The 24624-nt window shown below is 42.5% G+C and overlaps 1 protein-coding gene across 3 annotated transcripts in view; it reads right to left on the bottom strand.

The window, feature by feature from the left end:
- The window catches only part of col2a1b (collagen, type II, alpha 1b), a 105454-nt gene that overhangs the window by 32976 nt on the left and 47854 nt on the right, over positions 1–24624 (bottom strand). The window contains exons 1-6 of one of the 3 annotated variants that reach the window (XM_035630286.2): positions 7358–7706; positions 4070–4279; positions 2661–2677; positions 2197–2229; positions 1375–1407; positions 1082–1135 (exon numbers count right to left, since the gene is read on the bottom strand). In XM_035630286.2, coding sequence (XP_035486179.2) covers positions 1082–1135; positions 1375–1407; positions 2197–2229; positions 2661–2677; positions 4070–4279; positions 7358–7451 — 441 coding nt within the window. In that variant the 5' untranslated portion in view covers positions 7452–7706. Of the gene's footprint in view, positions 1–1081; positions 1136–1374; positions 1408–2196; positions 2230–2660; positions 2678–4069; positions 4280–7357; positions 7707–24624 lie in introns of those variants that run through there. The other 2 variants (XM_047332346.1, XM_047332347.1) reach the window with 2 other exon arrangements.

Genomic DNA, 24624 nt, shown 5'->3' on the forward strand with positions numbered 1-24624 from the left:
ATGGAGCTCAATTCCTTTCCTATATTTCTTTGCACTGTCCTGTTTGACAACTAGTGGCACACATTTGAGATTAAATGACTAAAAATTCAAAAAAACAAACATCCCCTTTTGTTCTGATCTTATTGTTGTATTAACTATTAATGTACCTCACCAAATGACATGCATTGATTCATTTTAGACCCCTTTGCAAATATTTGACCTCAGAAGTATCTCTGGATAAATCCCTACACAGTTGCTGGCAGTCGAAATACACTGCTGGACAACCTTTTCTCACAAACTGTTGACAGAAGCTTAATGTTCAGCTGAACCTTCTTCAAACTGCAATGAGGGAACCTGACTACACCTGACCAGCTGGGAGCAGACAGTGATCCCTCAGGACTAAAGTTTGTTTGAATGAACTGAACATTTAAAGATAAACAAATAAACATATAGATTAAACTATTTCTACACCCAATTGCACCCCTTAGAGGCTAATGTGAATGCTGGTGATTTATCAGCCCGAACCAGACTACCTGGCATACCTCTGTGCATGTAGTGACAAATTACCCTGCAAGGGGATCCTGAACAAAGAATGTGCTGAACACCTAAAAGACTCTTTGACCTCTGCTTGCCAAAAAAATAAATCCTTGTGCCTAAATCTCAACAAACAAAAAAAACAAGACAAGAAATAAACTCATCGCCTGCAGCCGTCATCACATCCAAGTGTTGTGGCATCAATGCGTTGATCGAAGCCTGGCCAACGCGGCAGAGCCGATCTCCCACACTGGCTGAATGTGAGGACCCCAGAGAGCAGCAGAGGTTTACATTATGAGACTCCGCCAGGCCCACATCTGCTAAACAACCCAGACCGCGCAGCTTAATGGAAACGACACATGACCGGTTAGACGGAGCCGCTTACTGAAAGGCCACCATTCTGCAAACCTGCGAACTACAGCAGGTACCACATTCCCCCCAACTCCGCTCCCCTCCCCAAAGACCTGAAGCTCGCAGACTCAATAGGATTCACTGTACTTTGAGTGTGGGTCTAGTTTTTAAGGGTCCAGGTAAGATATGCCTTCTTTTTTTTTTTTTTTTAACTGACCTTCTCTCCCTTATCTCCTCTTGCTCCTCGGGCTCCTTGCTCTCCTGGCGGGCCCTGGGCAGACGGGAGACAGTGCAGGAGTCAGTAACGTCAGGTGTTAGTTCAGCACGTGTGAGTCAAAAAAAACAAACAGCTGCAGCTTGTGAACTCTGCTACTGTTAATGTCAGATACGCCTATATGATTACTGTAAAAATGGCATGAACACAAGATAGTTAAGAATATTTTCCACAGACAGAAGGTTCTTAAAACTTTCTAAGGAAAAATGTAAAAGAATTCAGCAATAGGTGCATACCATCGGGCCATGTGGTCCTCTTGGTCCTACAACCTGCACGAGTAGAGGAAGGAAACAAGAGAAAAACATGAAGGCATTAGTATTACTGTGCCAATTATATTTTTAGTAAATGTTACCCTCAGTCTTTGAAGTCGTGTTAATGCAGAGTTTGAAGGCATGTTGTTGTGCACTAACTCTGTTGACATTGACCAGATGCATTTGCACACGTGAAGTTTAGATTTCCTCGCAGATGAGGGGGAAGCATTATCTTGCTCCCATTGGAGCAGACTTGTTAATTGCTAATCTCTCCAGGCGAAGCATTATAGGGAAACGTACAATAAACAATGTCTTCTTATTTCCAGCCATGAACTTGAATTCCCTCAGATGGGTATAAAGCATTTCCAGGTGCAGCACTGCAGCAGCTTGGACTCTCTCTCTCTCTCTCTGTCTCTCTCTGTATGGAGGATTGTATGAAGGCCTGAGCTTGGCTGTCTTCTTCCTGATGAGTAGGACCAAGGACTAAGACTGACACTATACACACTTATTATACAAGTTCTTCAGTTATTTTCATAGTACTGAGTTACCATACCTATTTCGTGTAAGTGTACACTGAGTAGATTTAGTCAAGTCATTTGAGGTTTTCCCAATTCATGCTACTTCTACTTCAGTAAAAATTACTTTTCAAAGGGAAATGTACCCTATACTTTTTCTACTGCACAAGTCTGTCATGTGAGGTTGAAAGATATCTCTTTCACTTAAAGCAGTTCAGGGAGCACTTCTTAAATGCGAGGAATATTAAGTAGTATTATTAGTGCATTGTGTTGTTGTGTGGTGTCAACTTACATCGGTAATGTCTCCGGGTTCGCCTTTCTGACCCTGGCATTGAAAAGGTGAAACATAACAACAGCAATTAGCATTGGGACTACAAAATTGCATTTGGTTGTGTCTGTCTTTTCTCACCGACAAGAAATAGATTGTGGAGACAGTTTCTAAAAGCACATCTGATCTGTAAAAGTTGCTAATTGATTGGGAAACTGCAGCCAATAAATGTTGAAAATGATACAGTATCACGAGACACGTAAATAAGGCACAGAGTGTGAGGCAGGAAATAACTATTGTCCATCTGGCAAAGCTTTTTCACATCAAAGTATCATCCAAATCCATTAACTACAGGGCCCTCAGCACAGACAATGAGTCTGGGACAGATACACATTTATACACATTTAATTGCAGGGGAGCTTCAGGTCGCACACACACACACACACACACACACACACACACAAGCATCTTAATATCCATGGTCTCACCTTAGCACCGGGTACTCCTGTTATGTGGTCAGGGGGGGTAGAGGGGACAAACAGATCATGGTTAGTCAAAATCCATCAAGGTTGCACATTATTTTCCAGAGGTCCATTAGGGTCTACACAGGCTGATAACCAGTTGTACTTTCCTAAATCAAACTACTCTGAAGACCACCACCAAATAACACCTATGGTTCCCAAAGAGCCCATCTGGATTGAGGAAGTGTTGGCTGGATCACCATCTTAAGAGCGAAAGCAAAGCAGAGAGGCGAATTGCAGGAAGCAAATTGGAGTAGATTGTGTAAAGTACACATCTCATTACAATATTAACTGTTTCTACATTTCAAAGCATTTTAATAAGCAATGTTAGGTAGCAATGTTGATAAATCATGAGTTTGAATACTTTTTAGGCATGAATGTGTGTCACTGAAATGAAATAAAATGTATTTTCTTTCAAAATGTTTGGGTGCAAATTCCATATCGATTTAATTTTTTGTCCAAAACAATATGCTTTTGACACCTTACTTCTCAAATGTTAAATGTTATCTAAATACAAGCAGCCATAAGATATTTCTCCCTGGAATAAGCTAGAATTTACAAATTTCTTATTACAAATCAAGAACTATATGTTTAAAAGATTTGGAATTTAAGTGGATTTTAATTAAAGCCAACTTTTGGTACCTGACAGTCTGATAATCTGGGGTCCAGACAAGTGTCAGTCGTTAACCAGCCCTGTTTTTTTAGGTGTTTGGTAAAATTATGCTATATGAGTTACATAATTCTTACTAAGCACTTAACTTTGCCTAGAATGTAAGATAATCATTTTATAAAGCATTTTGACCAATAAGCATGCATTGCAAACAATGACATATCTGATTTCATTCATGCTCCTCATCAGAGTTTGACAACGTTTCCAAAGCTGACCAACGAAGTCCCCGTTTACCAGGAAGCGATGGCAGTTTAAAAATGTGTTGATAACTCAAGTCCACAGAGAGGATATAGAAATGTGAGGCCGTCTCTGCTTGACTGAGGTATTTCCTTAATGACTCCCATATGTTTTCACGATACTCGGGGAAGGACAGAGTATTCAAACAAGATGGGGCCAGGGTGGGCCGGCTACAGAAAAAAAAATGACGATGAGAAAGCATTTCACTGAAGTGTGTTCAGATGTGTCACTGCTGTCAATTATTTCTTATCAGTTGTGTGCTTTGGGGACAGAAAGCAGTATTCCAATCAAAGGGTGACATATTCAGCCGAGGCCCGATTAACACATTCAAGTGAAGAGGTTAATCTGAACCTTGCCACGCTTTGATTGATACCACATTGTCCTCGGGCCATTTTCCTCCCCAAAACAAACAACATGATGTTCGCAGAGTAATTTATTTATGAGAGGTGTGAGATAAATAAATTACAACCGATGGGCGTAGATGGGTCAGCTGCGCAGATGGGGCAACACTCTCCGAATGGGATTTCGGGTTTGGGGCAGTCTTTTAGCTCCTCGCAGACAATTTCATCGCACAGGACGGTTCCAGTGTCACACACACAGATGCGACAAGGCTCTGGCTTCCATACGTCCTTGTCACTATAGCCCTGTCCGTCTTGCATACAGCTAAATATATCCTCCTCTGTGTGTGGGATCATTGAGAGGGACACACAGAGGCCGAGGCAGTTAGGAGATGAAGGAGGTAAAAAAAAAGGGAGATTAGGCATCAGGGGTGAATATCACTGCAATATATGAATATATTAAAAAAAACAAAATAAGCATTGCATTGACTGTACAGTATAACGTGTTTGAGATGGGAAGCAAACCAGGTGGGAAATAAACTGTAAATTAAGTACAGTAACAGATTTTCCCAAAAAATCTTGTAAATTAATTACTATAATACTTTATTGATCTTTGCGAAAAAAAAATCTCAACTACAGATAAGTGTAATTAAAGATGGTTGAAATTAACTGTCAATAACAAAAGCAATTGAACTGTGTCTCTTAACAGTTGATGTCCCACCTACTGAATAATAATCTCATCTCATCATCAGGTTTATAAATATAAATAACCCAAAGTGAGTCCAGTTGTTGAACTAATGCATGCAGGCTCTCAAGTAGCCACAGGGTGGCAGTGTAACATCACAGTGATGCTGGACGAGACCTGCAAGAAACCTCCAATAACTTCAACAGGAGCTGGAGACCATGTGCCTGAATTCCTCGACAAGATAAATATAGGGCCAGTTTACATTGCAGGAGACACCCTCAGCTACTGCGGACGAGACAGACTTTGCATTGACTGAATGAAAAATGTTAGGATTTTTTTTTTTCCCGGGACCACAGCTTGGCAAATAGAGCACAGGCTCACGTGATGGAGGCGGGGCATGTTTCAATACAGGTACTGTACTCGGTCTTAATTACACCACTTACGTTAGAATTTTGACAATGGACACAGGTCATTAGCCTTTTTGCAGTTCATTTACAGCTTACTACTCGATAGGCAACAGAAGATCAAACACTTGCTCAAAGAAATGCTCTGAATGGAGCCACTGAACCTGCACTGAGGGGTGAACGTGCGGGACACACCAAAAAACAAAGACGGCCTTAGGGTTACAGAGAGCCGAGCGTGTGAGAGGAGAAGGAGCAAGTACAGTAGCTATATTTACCTCAAGTCTAGGTAACCTAACGGACCCCAGCCTCAATGAATGGGGTCTTTCTGGAAAGGGACAGAGTGGGCAATTCACAAACTACTGCCTTGTACAAACATGGGGGCACTTTTTAAACCCCACCTGGAAGCCGTAGCTGTTTCAGACGCCAGTTCAAACACACGAAAAAAGAAAAATGGTCAGCTTTCATGCACATACTTTGCGGTTTTCACATTTCGTCTGACTGGCCTGGACGCAACGTCAAAGGCCTGCACCTGTCCTTTCACTGACTCAGATATGAAAGATTCCTCTGACATGGGACGTTCTGGGACAAGGGCCCCTCTATCTACTGGAGAGCTGATAGAAAGCTGGCTTTTCATCACCGAGGAGTAATTTGTAAGGTCTCCTTTCCAATGTGTTGGCAGACGCACTGTTTTCCAGCGGAGTAGAAATGAACAGTGAAGATTTCAAAGTGAACCCAGGTGTACTCGAGAGGACAGTGGAATCAACCCTCTTTTTTTCCACTGTATTTTTCAACATTCACGCCTCGAACTACAGCTTCAACCGGCGTCTGATTAGTTTTCTGGCCCCCTCGCCTTCATAACGGGGTCATGTCAGTGGCCACAAGATGAAGAGCTGCAGAACTGAGCCCTGTCCCACCTGAGTGTCACTGAGCCCTGCGCTGAGGGCACAGTCAGACCTCTGCACCACTTTGAGCGTCTCCCAGAAATATTTCTGCCTCCAGTTAACGCAGAGGAAAAGGACTTGCATTGTAACCAGGGGCTTTCGTCTCTGAAAGGGTAACCTGAGACTAGCAGTTTCTTTGGCACGAGCTACCCCACCTCCTTTTTCTCATTCTTCTTCTAAAAAAAAAAAAACACAACTCTTTTTCTTGGCTTTAAAAGGTTAGTGGGCCCGACTCATTTCATACCGAGAAGACTGCACTTCTCAGAATTACAATAGCAAAGTGGCTGAGTTCTTTTTTTTCCAATCACCTCTCCCTTGCACCCTGGCTCTGTCTCTCTCTCTGGGCTGACTGTCACAGCTCATGGGTAATCTTTTAAGCAGATGGAAACCCTGAAATCATATGGAACATTATTTCTGGCCCCAAATCTACAGGCATACCTTCACTCTCACGTGTCTCCTGTGGGTACTAAAATCAATATTGGTGATGAATAACCCCAACCCAATTTTATTCAGAAAAAAAATAATAAGAAGACGGTTTTAGAGTCTGCAGGTATGAAGAATAATGAATCATTTGATCCTCAATATGTTATTTTTTAATGGAAATTTGGGTTATTAGTCCACCTTTCCACCTCAGCAAGCCAGGATTTGCCCGGATGCCCTCTGACAGCAAAGGAATGTGAACACTTTTCACCAAAGGCCCTTGAGCCTGACCACCTTTCACTTGTACCCATCCCCCCCCCCCCCCCCCCTCTATATCAAGTGAAGCTGCGGTTAAAAAGGGAGCTGTCAAGGCCCCTGAAGCACCCACAGGTGTCGAGGAGGGGGAGGCATGGCAAGACCCTGAGCTCCGCTACAGTAGATCAAAAATCTGCGACTACAACTGAGAGCATAAACTCCACCGAGAACGAATCAATTCAGCTGTCGAAAATGAACCTGGATTAAAAAATAAATAAAAAATAACTTAACACAGGCAAGAAAACAAACTGAGCTGTGTGCGCCCTATTTCGCGTAAACGTCCCACGTCCTCCATCCGCTCCACCTTTGTTCTTTACGCACGTCCACAACTCTGATACACTGAGTTTCATCAATTCGTGCATGAACAGTAATGTCAGTGTTCTTGTGGGACACACGGTTCCACACCTGTCCCCATCAGGTAACTGTTCTACCTGCAACACAGGAGCCGGGCGAGGACGAACCTTCCGTGCGTAAAAGTTGCGAGGGGGATACCGAAATCACTCCAAGCGCGAGAGCAGCCTCGAAACGGTTCAAATGCGCGCACCGTGCGCACAGATCAACTTATTTCGCTCATTCGCTCTCCATGTGCACTTGATGACAACCTCTCGCGTGTCTCTATTAACGCTCTGAAACGAGATGAAAACGGTCACTTACGGTCGTCCTCCTCCTGACATCTCACAACGGCTACGAGGCAGACCTGGGTTGCTACGAGCAGCAGTACAGTCCTGGAATCCACAAAGCTGAACATGTCTAAATATTAGACATGCAGGGGCCCCTTGGGGGAGAAAGAAGGGTGCGAAGGTGGCGGAGGCTTCTCTTCAGTATTCAGTGTGTTGGTCCCCGGTTACAGAAGCCGAACCATTCGAGCATTCACCCTTCCCACAAAAAAAAAAACAAAAAAAAAAACAACCCAAAACAACCGATGGGGGGAATCCAGCGGCAGGACCCGGACCTGCAGCAGAAAGTCAGCACCGACTGCCTTGGGCCTGACGCTGTAGTTTTATGTCCCCGTCGCCTTCAATGAATCTTCGTATATTCCCCCAAATCGGGCCGGCCCCTTACCCCCCGTCGGGCTGAAATCCGAGCCCCGTCTCCCTCCCATTCTGTCTCCCAGGTTCCACTCTCCCGGTCCCAGACCACTCCTTCCTCCACGTGCTGCTACTGAACCCAACCCCCCCCAAAGCCCTGGACACCCCCCCCCCCCCCCCCCCCCCCCCCCTCACTCCGGTGCCCCCCCCGTCCCGTCCCGTCCCGTCCCGAGCGCATGGCCTGGTTGGCCCGGATGAAGGCGCGTCTTCTGCACCGTGGCAGGTGCATTCGAACAGAGACGCGGTCTCCCGGAGGGGAGTCACCTTCAGCCCCACAGTGAGGGGACTAATGTCATCAGATCATTAAAAAAAAATACAATAGAATGGAACAATGCCACTGTGTGTGTGTGTGTGTGTGTGCAACAGAGACACAGAATCGTGTTTGGCTTTGAAACGCAGAGGAGACAAATCGTATTTGAATATGAATATGTCATTATCAATGTTGGAGAGATCCAAAAAAAGGGATTCGTTGACTGACTGCACAGAGGGACGGGAAGTGGAGATTTTAGAATGCGATAAGTCCCCCAAAAGTGGATCTTTTCATGTGTGTTTTGTTCTCACTGTGCAATAAATAAACACTGTAACGCACAAATAATGCATCGCTAATGAGTCTCATTGATGTGTCTACTTATAGTGATGCAAACATGTATCATGAAGACCTACAACCCAATATGATTACACTCTTAGGGCACCGTAACTTAATGTCAGTTCTTATCACTCAATGGTCCATCAATTGATTGGTAACGACTACAGATAAATTAGGCAGAATATGAGGACAAATAGGTTCCTGATCTGCTTCTATAATCATATACTTCATGTATATGAAGCTTTGTACTTTACGATCCTGTTGACTCGCAATAATTCACGATGGCCTGCTGTAATTCTGACAGATCATGATCAGACACATTGTCTTTGGCAAGTAAGCGCTGCAGTGATTAGTTATTTAAATGGTTGAGAGAAAATGAATTGACAGCTACTTTGATGATTTGTGTATTATTTCAAACATTTGCTGGGTCCAATTTCGTTTTTCCGAAAGTTTGCAGATTTTTTTGTCCTGTATTTATCTTTGAGTTTTACACCCATGCGAAATTGGGATGTAATTATCTTTCATACATTTACAGATTGATTCATCCAGGAAATGATGAGCATAATAACTGATATTGAATACAATCATAGGAGGAGCATTGATGGAGTTGTTTTTTGAGTGTAAATAAAAAAGATAGTGACTATATGTAAATTTTTTGATTTGCAACACCAGCATGTTGGGAATTGCTTTCACACCCGTCAGCTACATCAGCCCTGTGACATTTAAGGTGAGACATAAGGCTTCACCCTCTGAAGTATTATTTTAGTACCTATATTTGAAGTACTTTACAGCAGTGCCATCCCAAACCCACCTTGTCATGCTCAGCTCTTGATAAGGCAATTCTTAAAAATGACTTTCAAAAGGTTATGTTACGTTAGGTTGGTTAGGATTCTGACTGAGGTGGATTATTCTTATTATTAGCAGTGGTGTAGGAGAAAGTATTCAAAGAAACTTAAGCATTCAGAATTCTACTTCAGTTGAAATGCAGGAATATCGTAAGCAAAATATCCTCAAAGTATCAAAAGTTAAAGTTCTCATTCTGAAGAAATGTGGCCCCTGTGAGTAATATACTGTATTATTATAAGGGCTTATATTAGATCTTTAATACTGATGCGATAACTTATTTGAAGCATTTTAGTGTTGTAGCTCCTCATTGATAGTTTTAAAATATGTAGAAGTAGATACTGATCTTTATTCTCCTCATTTAAACAACGTTTGCTTTGAATTTAAACTACAGCGGCTGCAGCAACAACCGCAGCACCATTAATATGATAATCTGCAGGACCACTTCGGTTCACAGAGGAAACTCACGGGCCAAACCAAACAGCCTTGATCTTCTCATCAGACACGTGTCCCTGGTCAGACCCCGTCACATGTGGCAGGGGATATAAATCACAGCGGCTAACTGAGTGGTCATGCCACTAGCTACAGCTCTAACTATATATAAGTGGCGAGGGGCAGTTTGGCCGCATCATTTGTGTTGGGTCCTCACCGCTCTGCAGGTTGTGACCTGTGAGCTTTGAACTTTGACCCCTTCGCACTTTATTGGAAACTGGAGCAGCTGGTGCGTCCCGAGCGCGCAGCATTAGTGCCATTCTCCTTCTCTGGGTCGCCTACGGAGAACTGAGTTAGTCTTTCCTGTCAGAAAATCATACTGCAAGTTAGATGGGGTTTTTTTTAAGCTTTATTTATTGAGTCCATGTTCCAGTCGAGTACATAACTGAACTCAGATCAGTGGTCAATCCTGGTTGTCTCACTTGCAAACACTGATGATGGCTCACAGACACCTGCGGGTTTCAACACGGCCACATACAGTGAGTGGTGAAAAAGTTTTCTTTGGTCCAAAATAAATAATTTGACTTCAATGCTCGACCTGTTCAGCTGCAATGGTCAAAAGTGAAGCTGAGTCATATTTAATTATGGTATTTTGGGTTTTCATTTATTTATAAACCATGTAAAAGTGTTTGTTGGATGTAAATGTAAGATCCATGTATGTAATTCTTACTCTACAATCTCACACAAAACTTGTAACAACTTGTAATTTTGCAGTCTCGTGCCAACATTTCTTGCGGTTGGTATTGCACATAAAAGCTCATGTCTGACTATGAATAGTGAAATTCCTTGCATATGATAATCGTTTTCCTTGTGATCCAGTGGCCTGGCCCATAAACACTGTGCAACCCACGGATCAAAGACTCTGGATCACCCAACTACGAATTATCTATTCCTAGGCTGGAGTCGTACTGTAAAATCAGCTGTAGTTTCTTATTTTCTTATTGCTGGCAGAGCTTTGGGGAGTCACAATTTGTCAGCAGTTGTAAGACCAATAAAATACGGCTGCTTGACAAGAGTGTGTGTGCTACTTCATGATCTCAGTGCATGGATATGTGGGGTATTGTTTAGCAGAGGTGTCGCGCCGCATGTGTCTATGATCTCTCTCGGCGAGCAGCCCACTGTTGTCTTTGAAGAGACCTCTATGAAGACAACTCCCAAGGAAATGACACCCTGTGTCCTTGAGAAGCTTTGACATTTCCCGATTCCCGGTGGCTGTGTGTGCGTGTGCACGAAGGGTTTAAGTATTCAAAGATCACTGTCGGTGAGTCCAGACAAGACATTGCTTTGTGTCAGAAGTGAAAACCTCAACTATGCCGGGAAAAGACATGGGCTGCAGCGTGCTGTGGCTGGATTGTGATTACTTCTTCAGGGCTACTCGGTGCTGAACTGACAGACGTGTCATGCTCTCCAACAGGGGGAAGGGTTAAAGGTGACAGGGTCCCTGATGCTGCAGAAAGAATGAGAAAATAAACACTGGCACCAGAGGTATCAAATGTGTGTCATGCGAGCACCCAAGCCCCAGAGATCAGGAATCATTTTGAGCAACAGGAGGACAGGAAGAATCCCCAATTTTTACAACTTTCTTATTCTATTTTTTGGTTTAGGATTTTTGACACTGTATAGATTTAGGAAGACCGGAGGTGGTGACAAATTACAGCCGCAAGGAAGTTCAGTCTGCTTTGCCTCATTCACGGATCACGCTGGAGACCTGTGCGTTGAAGAGGCAGGAAATGATGGGAAGAGACTGTGAATATAGGTCTGTAGCTGTTCAGGAATGAAGAGTGTCTGGAAAGATAATCAGAGAGTATGGGAAAAAGAGAAGAAAGAGAGAGAGCGAGAGAATAGGAGAGAGAGAGAGAGAGAGAGAGAGAGAGAGGGAGGCAGACTGAGACAGGAGCTGCAGAAAAATAGAAAAAGAGGGAGAGAGTGAGGTGAGGTGAGGTGGGTGGGAAAGATGGAATGCAGGAGTGAGGGAGGGGACAACTGAAAGAGGAGGAGAGGGTGGGACCCTGGGAGTGGGAAGCAGATGGATAATGCAGAGAGAGAGAGAGAGAGGTGTGCACTGAGGCCATGTGAGATCGTCCCTGACACAACAAAAGGCCATGACATCACCAGTTGTGTTGGATGTGAACGAAGCGGCTGTCGGACGATCTATAGCCATAATAGCATCACTTCAAACAGCCTGGTTTCCAACTACGGGGACACAGAGAGAAGCCAAAATGTACTACCCACCTTACTCTCATTGTTGAAATTGACCATCAATTTCATTCAGTTTTCGAAAATTTTACTTATGTCAAAGCAACACCACCTGATCATTTTGGGCCACTTGGTGGCAGTGGAAACAAGTGATGATCATATTATAATACACCACTCACATATTATCACCATTTAAGTTGATATAGCGACTTGTGTTTGCAAACAGTTAATCATTTACACATCCAGCAGTTAGAGCGCAACGTTGTCATTCATTTGCAATCGTGCTTCTGGTCATCTTTGTACGCTCTCTTTTTTGGTCTCCACCAACTCTTTTTTTAGAGTTTTTTTTTTTTGCTATAGACTGTTACTTGCCTCGGCTAGTAACAGGCTGTCTATGACAGTGAAACAAAACAGTTAAGTTGTGGGATTGACAGCTAAACAAGGGCAGCAAACCCAAACCGTTAGTCACTATAAATCTCCATAAAGTTATATGTGCCGCTGTAACTAGCGGTATTCTAGATTTCAGTTATTGTCAATTAATCGCATCAAGATTTGAATCTTCTCAGTTATGCTTCTTGCCTCACATTTATGAATATAAGCGGCACATCTTTGAGTTTAGGATTGTTTATTGAACAAAAACACATTTTAACCTTGAACTCTTTGTTAAACTATCTTCTGAATTCATTACACTGATAAATGCACTCAGTGCACAAGTTTAATTGTAATCAGAATAATATCGCTAGACTTATTCTTTAACTCAATTGAGACTGAAATGGACGACTAATGCCCTTTTGGTTTTTGCACCACAAATTACATTGTGTCCGAATCAGCGAGCGACCTGTAATCAACAACAATAAATCTACAGTCTCGTCTCATGAACTTGGACGTTTATTGATGGAGTATGAAAGAACGGCTGGGAACTAGCAGTCTGGTGTGTTTCCATCTTGGCCAAATAAACTGTAGACACTAAACAAACGGTGGTGTTTTGATTCTGAACATCGCCATGAGAGTTATGAACTGAAAGGAAAATGGGTTAATCATATATATACAGTATTTTTTTTGCTATGTTTCCTTGGTATCTTCTAGTTTTGCACTGGTTCTGCTTTGACGTGGATATTAGCATGTGGAAATCAAGTATTTGATCCAAATCTTCCAGGGTTATCATGTCTCCCAGCGTTTCAGCGTAGGAACAAGTGCACGGCTACGACACCAGTGCAATAATGACCCTGAAAAAAAGGGACATTTCGCGGGAAGAATGGAGTTAAAATAAATTCCCCTTTCGTTGCCGGTTCATCACATTACGTGTGTTTGGGTGTGAATGCTGACATCTGTGCACATTTGTGTGTGTTTCTGAGTGGCCACCACTGTGTACCTGAGGATTCAGACTCAGAGAGACACCCCTCTGTCTGGCTCGGAGCACATCAGTCAATAACACAGCCCAATTATGTTTGCATAAGTCAATGACCGTCTCGCACAAAGCCCTCACTGTTTGAATTAGCAGCAGTTGACACCAAAGTGTGAGACCAAGTCCCCCCCCCCCCCAAAAAATGAGAATGAAATACGCTCACAATGAGAAGCATGTAAAAAACAACAACTTTACTTTAGTTATGGTGTGAGCTTTGAAAAGACACGACAAGAAGAAAAATACTTTTGGAAGGCTAGAATCGATTTCAGGTATTGCACATCAACAGTGCAATTGAGTCCAAAAATCAGAGGAAAATAGAGGAGAGCAGTAGAATGTGGCAGCGTCTATGGAAATCTCTTCACGGAGTCGGGGGTGGGGAGCGCTCTGGAATAGGCCAAATCTCTGGAAGAGCTTGGTTTCAGTGGTCCAGGCATGTGTTTTTGAGACTCCTCCGCTGTGTCGCAGAGAGAGAGAGAGAGAGAGAGAGAGAGAGAGGGGCGATGATGATGAAGGCAGGGGGAAGAAGTGGAAACTTCATGAGCATTTGTGAATGCTGACGTATACATTACTGAACTGCTTCACATATTTTTTAAAAGATCGTATTTTCCCAAAGCACTTCAGTGGCATATCCTGTCAAATATTGACCTCAATAGTCTCGACTGATACTTCACACAAACACAAGCAGCGTTAACACTGTTACTGATGTCTGGATTTGTCTCTGTTGGAGGAGGCGTCGGCTCACAGCCATTGGAAATACTTCAGGTACGAGAGAAAATATTGTTTTCACAGCAAGCGAAACATGAAGCTCTGATAAATCGTTTTTTTCTTTCACCGAGTCTATTTTCTCCTCAACTGCACTCATTTTTCTGTTTCTTAGTTCTGTCCCCCTTTTTTCTCTGAATGCCTCTGGTTTGTCTATCATTGTGATCAATGTTTCCACCTCTAGCGGGCCCATGCTTTGGGAACCAGGAAGGTTTTTCTTTCTGCAGGTCTGTCGAGTTCCCTGCTCGCTGTTTTCAATACATTCAAAAAAAAGTCCAGTATTTTCATTTGCAAATTCTCTGAACATTCTATTCTGCAGTTATTACGTAGACAATTTATGACACGTAAATGGGTATTTCTCACTTGACTGATCGGTATTGGTTCATTTGGGGTTTTTCATGTGCAAACTGATGAAGGCTTTCAGTGAAGACGTGCATCGTGATCTGTGTGGTTTTAACAGCTTTTATGGGAGCCATCGTGGTGGATGGTATTAAAGTTACTTGTGAAAGACTAATCGACAGTTAAAGTGTCTGTGAAGAGCCGCGGTCTCACACTTGTGCCAGGCCCTCACATCTGTTCTCTATGGCCTCTTGAAATTTCCAACAGGATCCACCTGGAAAGCTGAAATATAAACCGCCCACCGCTCGCTTCCTTTTCCCCTACTGCTTGTCCTTTAACTCTAAAAGTTTACTATTAAATGCAAATTTTTTAAAAGGGACGGAAAAGTTGGGGTATCAATAAAAGCCATGAAAGGACAGTGAGTCAGTCAAAGTACTCAGGTACAGGAGAGAGATGCTGCCTAAAGGAAGAGTGGCAAGCTGGAAACAGACTGCAGTCCAGAGTAGCTGTGGATCAAAGTCTATCCTGTGTTTCTTAATACCATTTGGTGCCTTTTATTGGTGCACATACTGAGCACAACAAAATCAAGACTTAGGTGAACCATGATACTGCACCTCAACGTCACTATGGCAGACAAAAAAGAATAGTATCTATAGTACCATTAATGTCATCGCTACTTATTTATAAAACACTATGTGGGTATAAATATTATGTGGAACTCCAATAAGCCGTATTCATTAGCAATAACATCCCATCAGACACTTTGACATGTGGCTTTTTTCACATTTATCATCCTGGTGTCCAAATTGTGGGATTTTCAGTAGGGAAATATATGATATTAAATAAATAAACACGTAAAGGAACAGACATGCAACCCACGTTAATAAGATCCACCTGTGTTGTGTTCTTCTTCTTTAAAGTGTTTATTTGTCCCCCCCCCCCCCCCGTACAGTAATGGAGTAAAAGTACTGGAGTTAAAGAGAAAAGGAAAAAATGCAGAAATTGTGGATTTCTTCGCTGTGCAGGACCAATGTTCCTGCAAATGAAGTTCTTAGGGTTTGCTCACTGACTGTGCTATGGACATATATGTTTAGAGGCTAATCGATGACAGATGTTTAATACCCATTGTAACAGACCAAACAAACAATCAGAGCAAAGACAGCGAAGGAGGAGCGAGTGACAAACGGGCTCATTGTGATCTACGCAGATCCATCTGGAAGTGATTCACTTGCTCCGATTTTGAAGAGATGCTTGCAGCTCATTTACTGTCTCATGGATGTATTTTTCTTGGGTAGGCAAATACCTTTCACCCTTCAGTCTGAAAACCTCAGCCAGTGCCATTAAATACTGTGACTCTGTCATGATAAGAATTCTTTAAAAGGTTCTTTGGGTCGGATGTAAACTTCCCTCAGGTGCTGTCCAAGCAATGCAAGTGTAAAGTTAGTTTACTCCACGAAGAATGAAATGCATTCTGAATACTGTTCCCAGAGAAACACAACAGCTGAATGAAGGAGTGTGGACCTTCGACCAGCTAAAATTAGATCATGAAATTCTATTTAAGTCAAATAAACAAACAAATGTCACAAATGAAAACCAGCCTTCTATTCCTCGTATGCATTCTTCAGATGATATTTCACCATGGCAAGAAAACACAGTTCAGCTCATCAAAAACAGGTCCAGGTTGATATGCATCTCATAACCGATGGTTGTGACACAGTCAAAACACTGGCGGCCGTATTTGTGAGGGAGGGGTACTGTATGGCAGAGTCTTGGTGGCCTGCACGTATGGAGCTCATTTCCTGCAGTATGTCAGCGTGGGTTAGGTCCATGAATAGGCCTATTTACGGGAGCTGACTGGTCCTGTAGATGAGACCAGGTGGTGCAATCTTAAAGAGATCTCACTTGAGTAGAAGTAGTTTGGGTTGTTTATTGTGCAGAAAAAAAGGCACATAGTTAGAAAAGTGAGAATAATGTAACACTCTGGAAGTTGATCATGATCATTATGTCCAGAGGTAATAATGGATTTTAAATCTCTAGTGTATATGTAGGATTTGACCATTTTTGACACCGAGTGTAGATTACAAAATTGACAGATTCATTTTTTGATGCAATAGGATTATCCAACCTCTGAACCTGTGACCAGTGCTACTGTAATTGCTGAGTTATGTTATATATGTTGGCTAGTCAAGGGCTGGTAACTAAGGGTGACCGGGCTTTTGCCATCAGGGCCCAGAGGCTCTGGAATTCATTGGCTGAGGAGATTGGACTTTATCAGCACTTTACCTGTTGCTTAAAAATATTTTTTATATAAAAGCTAGTTGTTCCAGTCAGTATTATAAAAGGCTGCAGTTGGGGAAATACGAAAGCCAAACTAAGAGACAATTACATTCTCAGTGCTGTTGTCTGAAGCTCAGTGTCCAGGTGGAAACAGAGAAGATGGCAGACGCTGTTTTTTTTTGTTTTTTTTGCTGAAGTCAGCAGTATCGCCGTGCTCCCTTTCTCCCTTCCACATTCTTGCCCTCAGGAACCCCCGGAGAAACTAGGCCTGGTGCCTTCCCTTCTTTTTGGAGCAACAGCTGCACAAGCAGACCTGAGCGAGCTGGGTTCCCCTGACCGATGGTGGACCTCCACACCTCTCACAGGTTCCAGTGATAAACTTTGTGCAGGCTCACTCAGAAGATGCCCAAAGTCAGTGGAGTCTGACAGCTGAGGAAAAATGTCTCCATGCCTTACGCAACTTATTTGTTCTTTTTAAAGTAATCTTCAGTAGGTCTATGTATCCTTCTTCTGCATGAAGCCAGATTCAGATAAATCCCGGCACTATTCTGAGATGATTCATTATGTAAGATATGATGAAACAGAAAAATATCAAAGAGAGACCACAGCAACTTCTCTCGCCAGAAAATAACCCATCATATAACAGGAAGTCACAGCGACACGGGATTTAGCTCACCACACCTACATTTGGTCATAATTAAAAGGCTGTCATTCAAATTAATTGGTGTCAAGTTGCAGGGGAACATACGGTGTACAAGCGTGCAATACAGAGTCAGACACTCCCCCACCCTCTCCCTTCATCTGTCCTTCACACACCAGTCAGCTCACGCACACACACACACACTCATAGAGCGTATATGGTACACATACAGTAAATGGCTTCTTTCTTTTCCACGTAATCCAACAAAATGTGCCAAACTTTAATTGAACCCATAAAAGCTCCACATCCACTGGTACATCAGCCTTTGATTGTGGCACATATTCTTGTATATTTTGATAACAGGGTCATGCAGCGGAATCTACAGTAGGTCGGGTAATCCACCAATCACAGAGTCTCCTTTTTAGTGGGGTAATAGTGGGGTTAAAGCGCGCCAGTGCTTCAGATGACAGACATTTAACCGAAAACATGCCATTAAGTTAAAGTGTGCCTGTGTTTCTTTTCTCCTTGAAGTTACATGAAGTGGGGGTGTATTCACTGGATGCCTTGTCCTTTAAAAGGGGACGGCTGTGGAGAGAACTTTGTTTCTGGCTCATGGTGCAATTATGTTTGTGCCAATTTTGCACATAAACTCAGTTTTGGCAAGAAAAGACATTTCAAAATAGCCTCACTAAATACTTCAGAGTGTGGACCTATAATTTTTTGCTATATGAGGAAATATGCATATTTGCTTTCTTGTTGAGAAATTGAAGAGACACCCCCCCCCCCCCTAAAAACAAAACAAAAAACAAAAACAAAAAAAACAAAGGCGTATCATTATTGATCAGATGCCCGAGCTGCAGTAAATACAATACGTTTATTTGCTGGTATTAAACAGGATGATATAGATAATTCATTTTTTTGCTGCACCTCAACAGATTTATGAGAACCACAGACAAATAAAAAGAGTATTGATAATTTCAACCCTCAGCTGTTCTGGTTGATTTAACGGAGTTGCATAATCACGGGGCAAAGAGTGTCTGCTGCTGTAAATGGAATGTTCCACACACAAGTGCACGGCTGCAGCTCCTGGCCAAAATCCATGAATCATGGGATTGTCATATATCCAGGAGGAAAGACAGGGAGAGAAAAAAAGACAGAAGCGGGGAGAGGCAGGGTGAACAGCGAGAGAAAGTGAGAGAAGAGAGTAAATAGTTGTTTTTTCTACCTGTCTAAGATGTTTAGGAAAAAGAGATTAACTCTTGGATTCAATAGATTCAATAGGGAGTTTGTCCAAAAGTAACAGACCCCCATTTCAAAAAAAAGGAGGACAGTTCTCCTCTGGAAAACAAAGACACACATTGAGCCCTATTTTGCTGGAAAGATGAACTGAGTCCCGGTGCCTCAAGCTGGGCCTTGTTAAGACAGAGGAAAAAAGGTAACCTTGAGTTTTAATGAAAAACAGAAGAGTTGTGGATTCTCTCTGTCCTTTGTGGGACTTCATATATGTCGCTGCACCGGATTGGCTGAAACTTAAATTTATTTCCCAAGAGCTTTTTTTCCCCCCAGTCTATGCCTGTCTGTCTGTCTGTCTGTCTGTTTCTATCGCCCTCCTTCCCGTCTTGCACACTGACCCACCCACACCCACATAAACTGTATGGGCAGCAGAGCTTCACAGCTCTCCAGGTCTGAGCTGCCATGCCCCCTGAAAATCTGTAAAGGATCTCTCCACTTCAACTCATCTTGGCTTCTCTCTTCAAAAAACTGCAGCAAAGCAGTTGGCTGCTGTCAGCTCAGCTGCTGTGCCCCTGCAGGTCTGAAGAGGAAAGACAGTGAAGGAGATCAATGACGAGAAAGAAATGGCAAAAAGCTCCTCAGAGGCTGTACCTCATCACATAAACCTTGACCTCAAGCAATCCCAACAGAAAAAGTCAAAGAAATGGTCTGACAAAAATATTAACAATCAATCAGCATCTTACTGTTGACCTATGTAGTGGACTCATGTGTATATTTCATGACTATCATCATCACTATCATCATTATCATCATCATCATTTTATATAATCAGAGCTGTAATTTATTTATTCGTAAGATTTTATTTAATTAATTAATTAAAAATAAAAACATTGCCAATATTGTGTTGTCCAGCTAAGGAATGATACATTTTAAATTACCAAGATAGTCATTAACAAAGTATGTTTTCATTTATCATATTATCATTTCATGGGGAATAAGCATATAATGTTTTGACCTCATCTGCCACATCTTTTGTTTCAGTTGTCCAGTGTTATGCTGATGTACAGATTATTGTGAAAATAGAAAACAATAAACTTCATCTATGGATTCTGGAGCAGGGAAACACTCAACACAGTAAGGGAATTAAAATATATGGTTTCCTTAGCTCTTGTCCAGATCTACTGTATCTCTGGTCCACACTTCATGTGAGCATCATATTGTTGCAATATAGGAGAACGTCACACCAATGGCAAGTTCTGCCACAGAGCGAGTTTGTGCAGGATGGAGTTGTGCAGTCAATTTTGTTGTGGAAGTCCTGTGGACACCGGCAAATTCTGACATTTGCAATGGTCTCACCCCAGCTGAATCAATAAAAGCACTGTCACAATGGTGCACTGACCTGACCCCCACCCATTCACACACATGCACGTGCATGTTCAAACACACACTCCCACACACACACACACACACGCTTAGTCATACAGGAAGACACTGGCACACAGACACACACTCACACATACAAGACACTAGACCCTTCCCAAATAGGTACATTCCTCACACCCGAATGAGACCCTGGGCTTTTTCCTCGGCTCTGTGTCCTTTTGGACAAGGAGACTTGTTACGTGAGTCCAGCCGTGCACTTCTCTTAAACACTTTATGTTTCTGCAGAGAAGCGCTGACATCATGTTGTCGACCCTCTTGATGGATGCTGGGCCCTAGCAGCCTCCAAGCTCGGAACAAAACCTGATTGATTTTTAATTCTTCTTCTGATTTCGCGTCTTAAGTTGATTTATGGGCCAAAAATTAGGTAAAATGTAGTCAAGATCTTATTACATATACAAATACTAAACTTTAAACCTGAGGAGAGATTCTGAGTCTCTTCTAGAGAGGTTTTCCATCTTAACACATATTTGTTTGATCCCATTAAATCAATAATGCTGATGATCCCCAACTTGTACATCAGAGGATTTAAGATGTTGTTTCTCACATTGTATCACATCGTCCATGGTTACTAATTGCTTTCTGTGACAGGTGACCAGCAGTCATCAATCAGACACTAACAGATGAGGAGGCTGTAAAAATAAAGTCGATGTTCTAGGTTCAAATGTTGAACTTCCTGCACTGACACTGACAATAATGTAGATATAAATGTAGAATAAAAGATACACACGTGGAAACACAGTGAGTGTCCCACATATATGCACATGTTGAAGTGTACCTCTAGCTGCTAAAGCTACTATATACTTCATTTTGTTTTAAACAGACCTCAAACTCTGGGATGGCCAGCAGGATTGTTGTTGGCCTAAATTGAAATGAGTTTATTGTAACTTTCATCCATTTTCTTGAGCTTTTCTGAGATCGGGTCACATGGGCAGCCGGCTAAGCAGGGTGTCCTAGTCATCCCTCTCCCCAGCCACACTTCCCAGCACCTCCTAGTGGATCCTGGCCAGATGGGATATCAAGTCCCTTCAGTGAGTTCTCGGTCAACCCCTGGGTCACCTCCTAGTTTGGCTTGCCAGGTAAACCTCCAGTGGAAGCTGCCCAGGAGGCATCTTGACAAGATTCCTCAACCGCCTCAACTCTTCTGATGTGAAGGAGCAGCGGCTCTACTCCAAGCACCCTCCAGATGTACTTTAGAGCAGAAGGACAAATAAAAGCTGCTATGTGTCGTCTAAAACCTAACCACCACGACTGAGTGATCATGGCCGTGCTGATGGTCGCTTTGGTGGTGGCTCCAAGAAAAGGCTGAAGTCACTGTAAGAATCTTGCACCTTCTCCCCTTAAGCATAGCTTAACTGACAAAATCTCCCTTCTCTACTTTGTCATGTTGTCTCCTTAGCCGTTTTTGTTCTTTTTTGAAGAAGAGAGATTAATAGATATATAGATAGGTAACTTCTTTTTGAAAGAACTACGAGAAATATATTAGAACATAGTGTTGTTGTTCTTTTGTAGAACTGCAACTATCTTGAGCAAGAAAATATGCAGTGGGGACACAAGCCTCAAGCAAAATACCATGCAAGTGCTTTGTAAATAAGTATTTTTTCTACTGTAAAGGTTTATTGAACATAACAAGTGTATATTGTTGCATTGCCGATCGATTTGTTTGTTTGAGATATGTCATTCTATGCTGTGATGCACTGTTACTGATCTAAATCAACTGAAATAGCCATGTCGAAGAAGTAAAGCAGATGTAAAGTATTAGAACAACATACAGTAACAGCACACACTAATCTACCTGTTTTGAAATGTGATACTCAAGTATTTCACTCTGCCCAATGCTTCCAGTCCCCAGGTCACGCTGAGTGCTCTGGCCGACTCTGTAATCTGGCTGAAAGCAGGCCACATGGCTCTCTATCTCGTGAGGAGATCCCTCTGTGTAGCTGCTCAGTCTATTCAGTCGGCATCTAAGCCTCTTTGGAATGCTGGACTCTCAGACTCGGACTGAGTGTGCAAAGTGTGCATGTGCGTGGAGTTATATTGTAGATTATAGTCCTAATTTTGTTGTATTAAAGACTGAAATGGCATAGTAATATTGGCCTGACTACACAGTCTCATTTTAACTCAAACAGAATCAAGTGCCTATGAGTATATAACATGTAAAGCTTTTTCTCAGCAAGAAAACAACACTGTTGTTCAGACTGCTGGTGCTTCTGGACCCACAGAGTCTTACAGAATTATGCTTCTGAGTCACACGTGATAATCTCTCAAACGAGTCCAATTGAACTCATTAACCTCGAGGCTGTTGAAATGGGTCAGTTCTTGCACCACAAAAGTTTGCAGACTTTCCCTTGTAGTCAGCCTCAAGGGATTTGAATATTCCTTATATTATGTTAAGGTTATAAAAAGGAGAGACTAATGATTAAACTAAATGTTTATTTATATTGCATATCTGAATGCAATAAAACAGTTTTATTCCATTGCCCTTTTGCAGTCATTTGCCCCAAGCAGGGGCGTAATCATGGGTGGTCAGAGGGGACATGTCCCCTGCACTTTTTCACAAGGCCGATTTTGATCCTCCCTCCCATAATAGTAAAAAAAAAGAAACTACAAGCACTAGGACCACACTGAAACAACGGCTGCTCAAGCTCCCGATCCCCTTTTTCAACCCCCCTCCTCTTCTGTGAGCGGGTGTGGGTGATGACTATTAAGTTATTGATAACATGACATCAGTATTCAAATGACATGACATCAAAGTTCTTTCCCAGTTAACTAGTGTCAATTATGCAGGGAACTGATCTGTAATATGGTGCTTATATGCCTTGAGGATTTGCACCAACACACACACACACACACACACACATTTAAAATCATCAAAATCATCGAGCTGGAGGAGACCAAAACAGAAACAAAAGCAGACTGAATGTTTGACTTGCATCATCAAGACTCCATTTGAATGATAACGTTTTTGCTCTATGACTTCTGGATGAGTTAATATCCAGTTATTTCCTAATAAATTCACCTTATATAACTAAAAATGTGTCAGTTCTATTTTTTTACAACTCGTTTATGCTGCCCTCAAGTGGTCAAAAGTCAGTTAAAGGTGGAGTGTAGGTGTTAAAGAAATTAGTGACCAGAAATCAATACAATTATGGTAACGCTGCTTTTCATTGTTAATTGCTTTGTGTAGGTTCTCTCTACAATACAGACTTAAGCTCACTTGGATATGTTTTGCTACTGTGCTGTTTAAAGTAACAGTCCAGTTTGAGTGGCAGGACAGGGTGGAGGTCTACACACTGGCACCTTGGGCATTTTATTCAGGAGAACATGGCCCCTCAAATTATACCTCCCCTCACTCACTCTTTCCTTCCATTCCTCCTCCTCCTCCTGAGGTTCTGCTTTCTCTCTTACTTTGAAACCTCGGAGTCTAATCAATAGCCTTTTTGAGCATTGCTGTTTGGTTATAAACATTGGTTTAGAAAAAAAGAGGGCGAAGCATGTTGATGGTGGCCAGCTTCCAAAAGCAGTGGAAGTGTGAGCGGAAGAAAAAGGTTGGAAGGGTGGAATGAAAGTACGGGAGATGGAGGAGAGTGATGGAACGAGGGAGGAAATGGGGACAGAAGGAGGCAAGGTGTGAGTTTGTATCTGTGTGTGTGTGTGTGTGTGTGCAAGTGCATGTGTATTTGTGTGTGAAAAGGCTGTACAGTAGTTTGTGGTCTCCTAAGGTGCGTCCAACGGCAGCACATGGTGAGAGGTTGGACTGTGTGCTCCCTCCCTCACCCACTGACACAATGGGGCTCTGTGTGGCGAACCTGAGGAATGCTGAAAGATGGCAGGACTTTGGAGAAGAGAAGGGAAGAGGGGGTTTGGGGGAGAGGGGGAGCAGGGGAGGGAGAGAAGAGGGAAGGATTGTGTATGGGTAATGGATAGGGAACAGCGCTATAGACATGACAATGAAGACTATTTGACTTTTTGCATCCTCAGGATGACCTTTGTGTCTTTAATCATTTTTCCCCCTACTTTTAATTCTTAAATTATTATTTTGTATTTTAGATTATTTCTAGGTGTGTGTTTTAGCAATTGTTATATTCATTTTCAAATTAAGGAGATGAGGATGGGAGGATGAATGTTAACTTCCTGCTCTCAGGCAGGCGTGAACGTTTTCAAACGTGACCAAAATTCAAATTAGCAGGCATGTAAAGTGTATCTACCATACCTAGGGAAGTACCTGGGAAAAAATCTGCAAAACCAGCTGAACACATACCAGGTTCACCAGTTACACCTGCCTCCAATGTCAAGGGCTCATTTTAAAGTTTGATATTGGGTAGGACTTCTATTTGAATTAACGTGATTTGATTGGCTGGCGCCTGCACGCGGGCAATTGTTTAAACACGATTTGATTTGCTTGCTGCCAGTGCTGCCGCTTGGTACCAACTGTGAGACACCTAAGAAACTTTAATTGGGAAAGATGGACAAATGGAAAAGGTCTGAATGCAGATGGCAAGAGATGGTGGCGCAAGTTAAGATAAGGAAGGTAAATTAAGAAATTAAGGAGTAAAGGCAGTAGAAATAAGGACAGAAGGAAGATGAAGCAGGATTAGGACAGAGCAGAAACAAGATGTG

This window comes from Scophthalmus maximus, chromosome 6 (assembly GCF_022379125.1).
Source record: "Scophthalmus maximus strain ysfricsl-2021 chromosome 6, ASM2237912v1, whole genome shotgun sequence".
Classification (NCBI taxonomy): Eukaryota; Metazoa; Chordata; class Actinopteri; order Pleuronectiformes; family Scophthalmidae; genus Scophthalmus; species Scophthalmus maximus.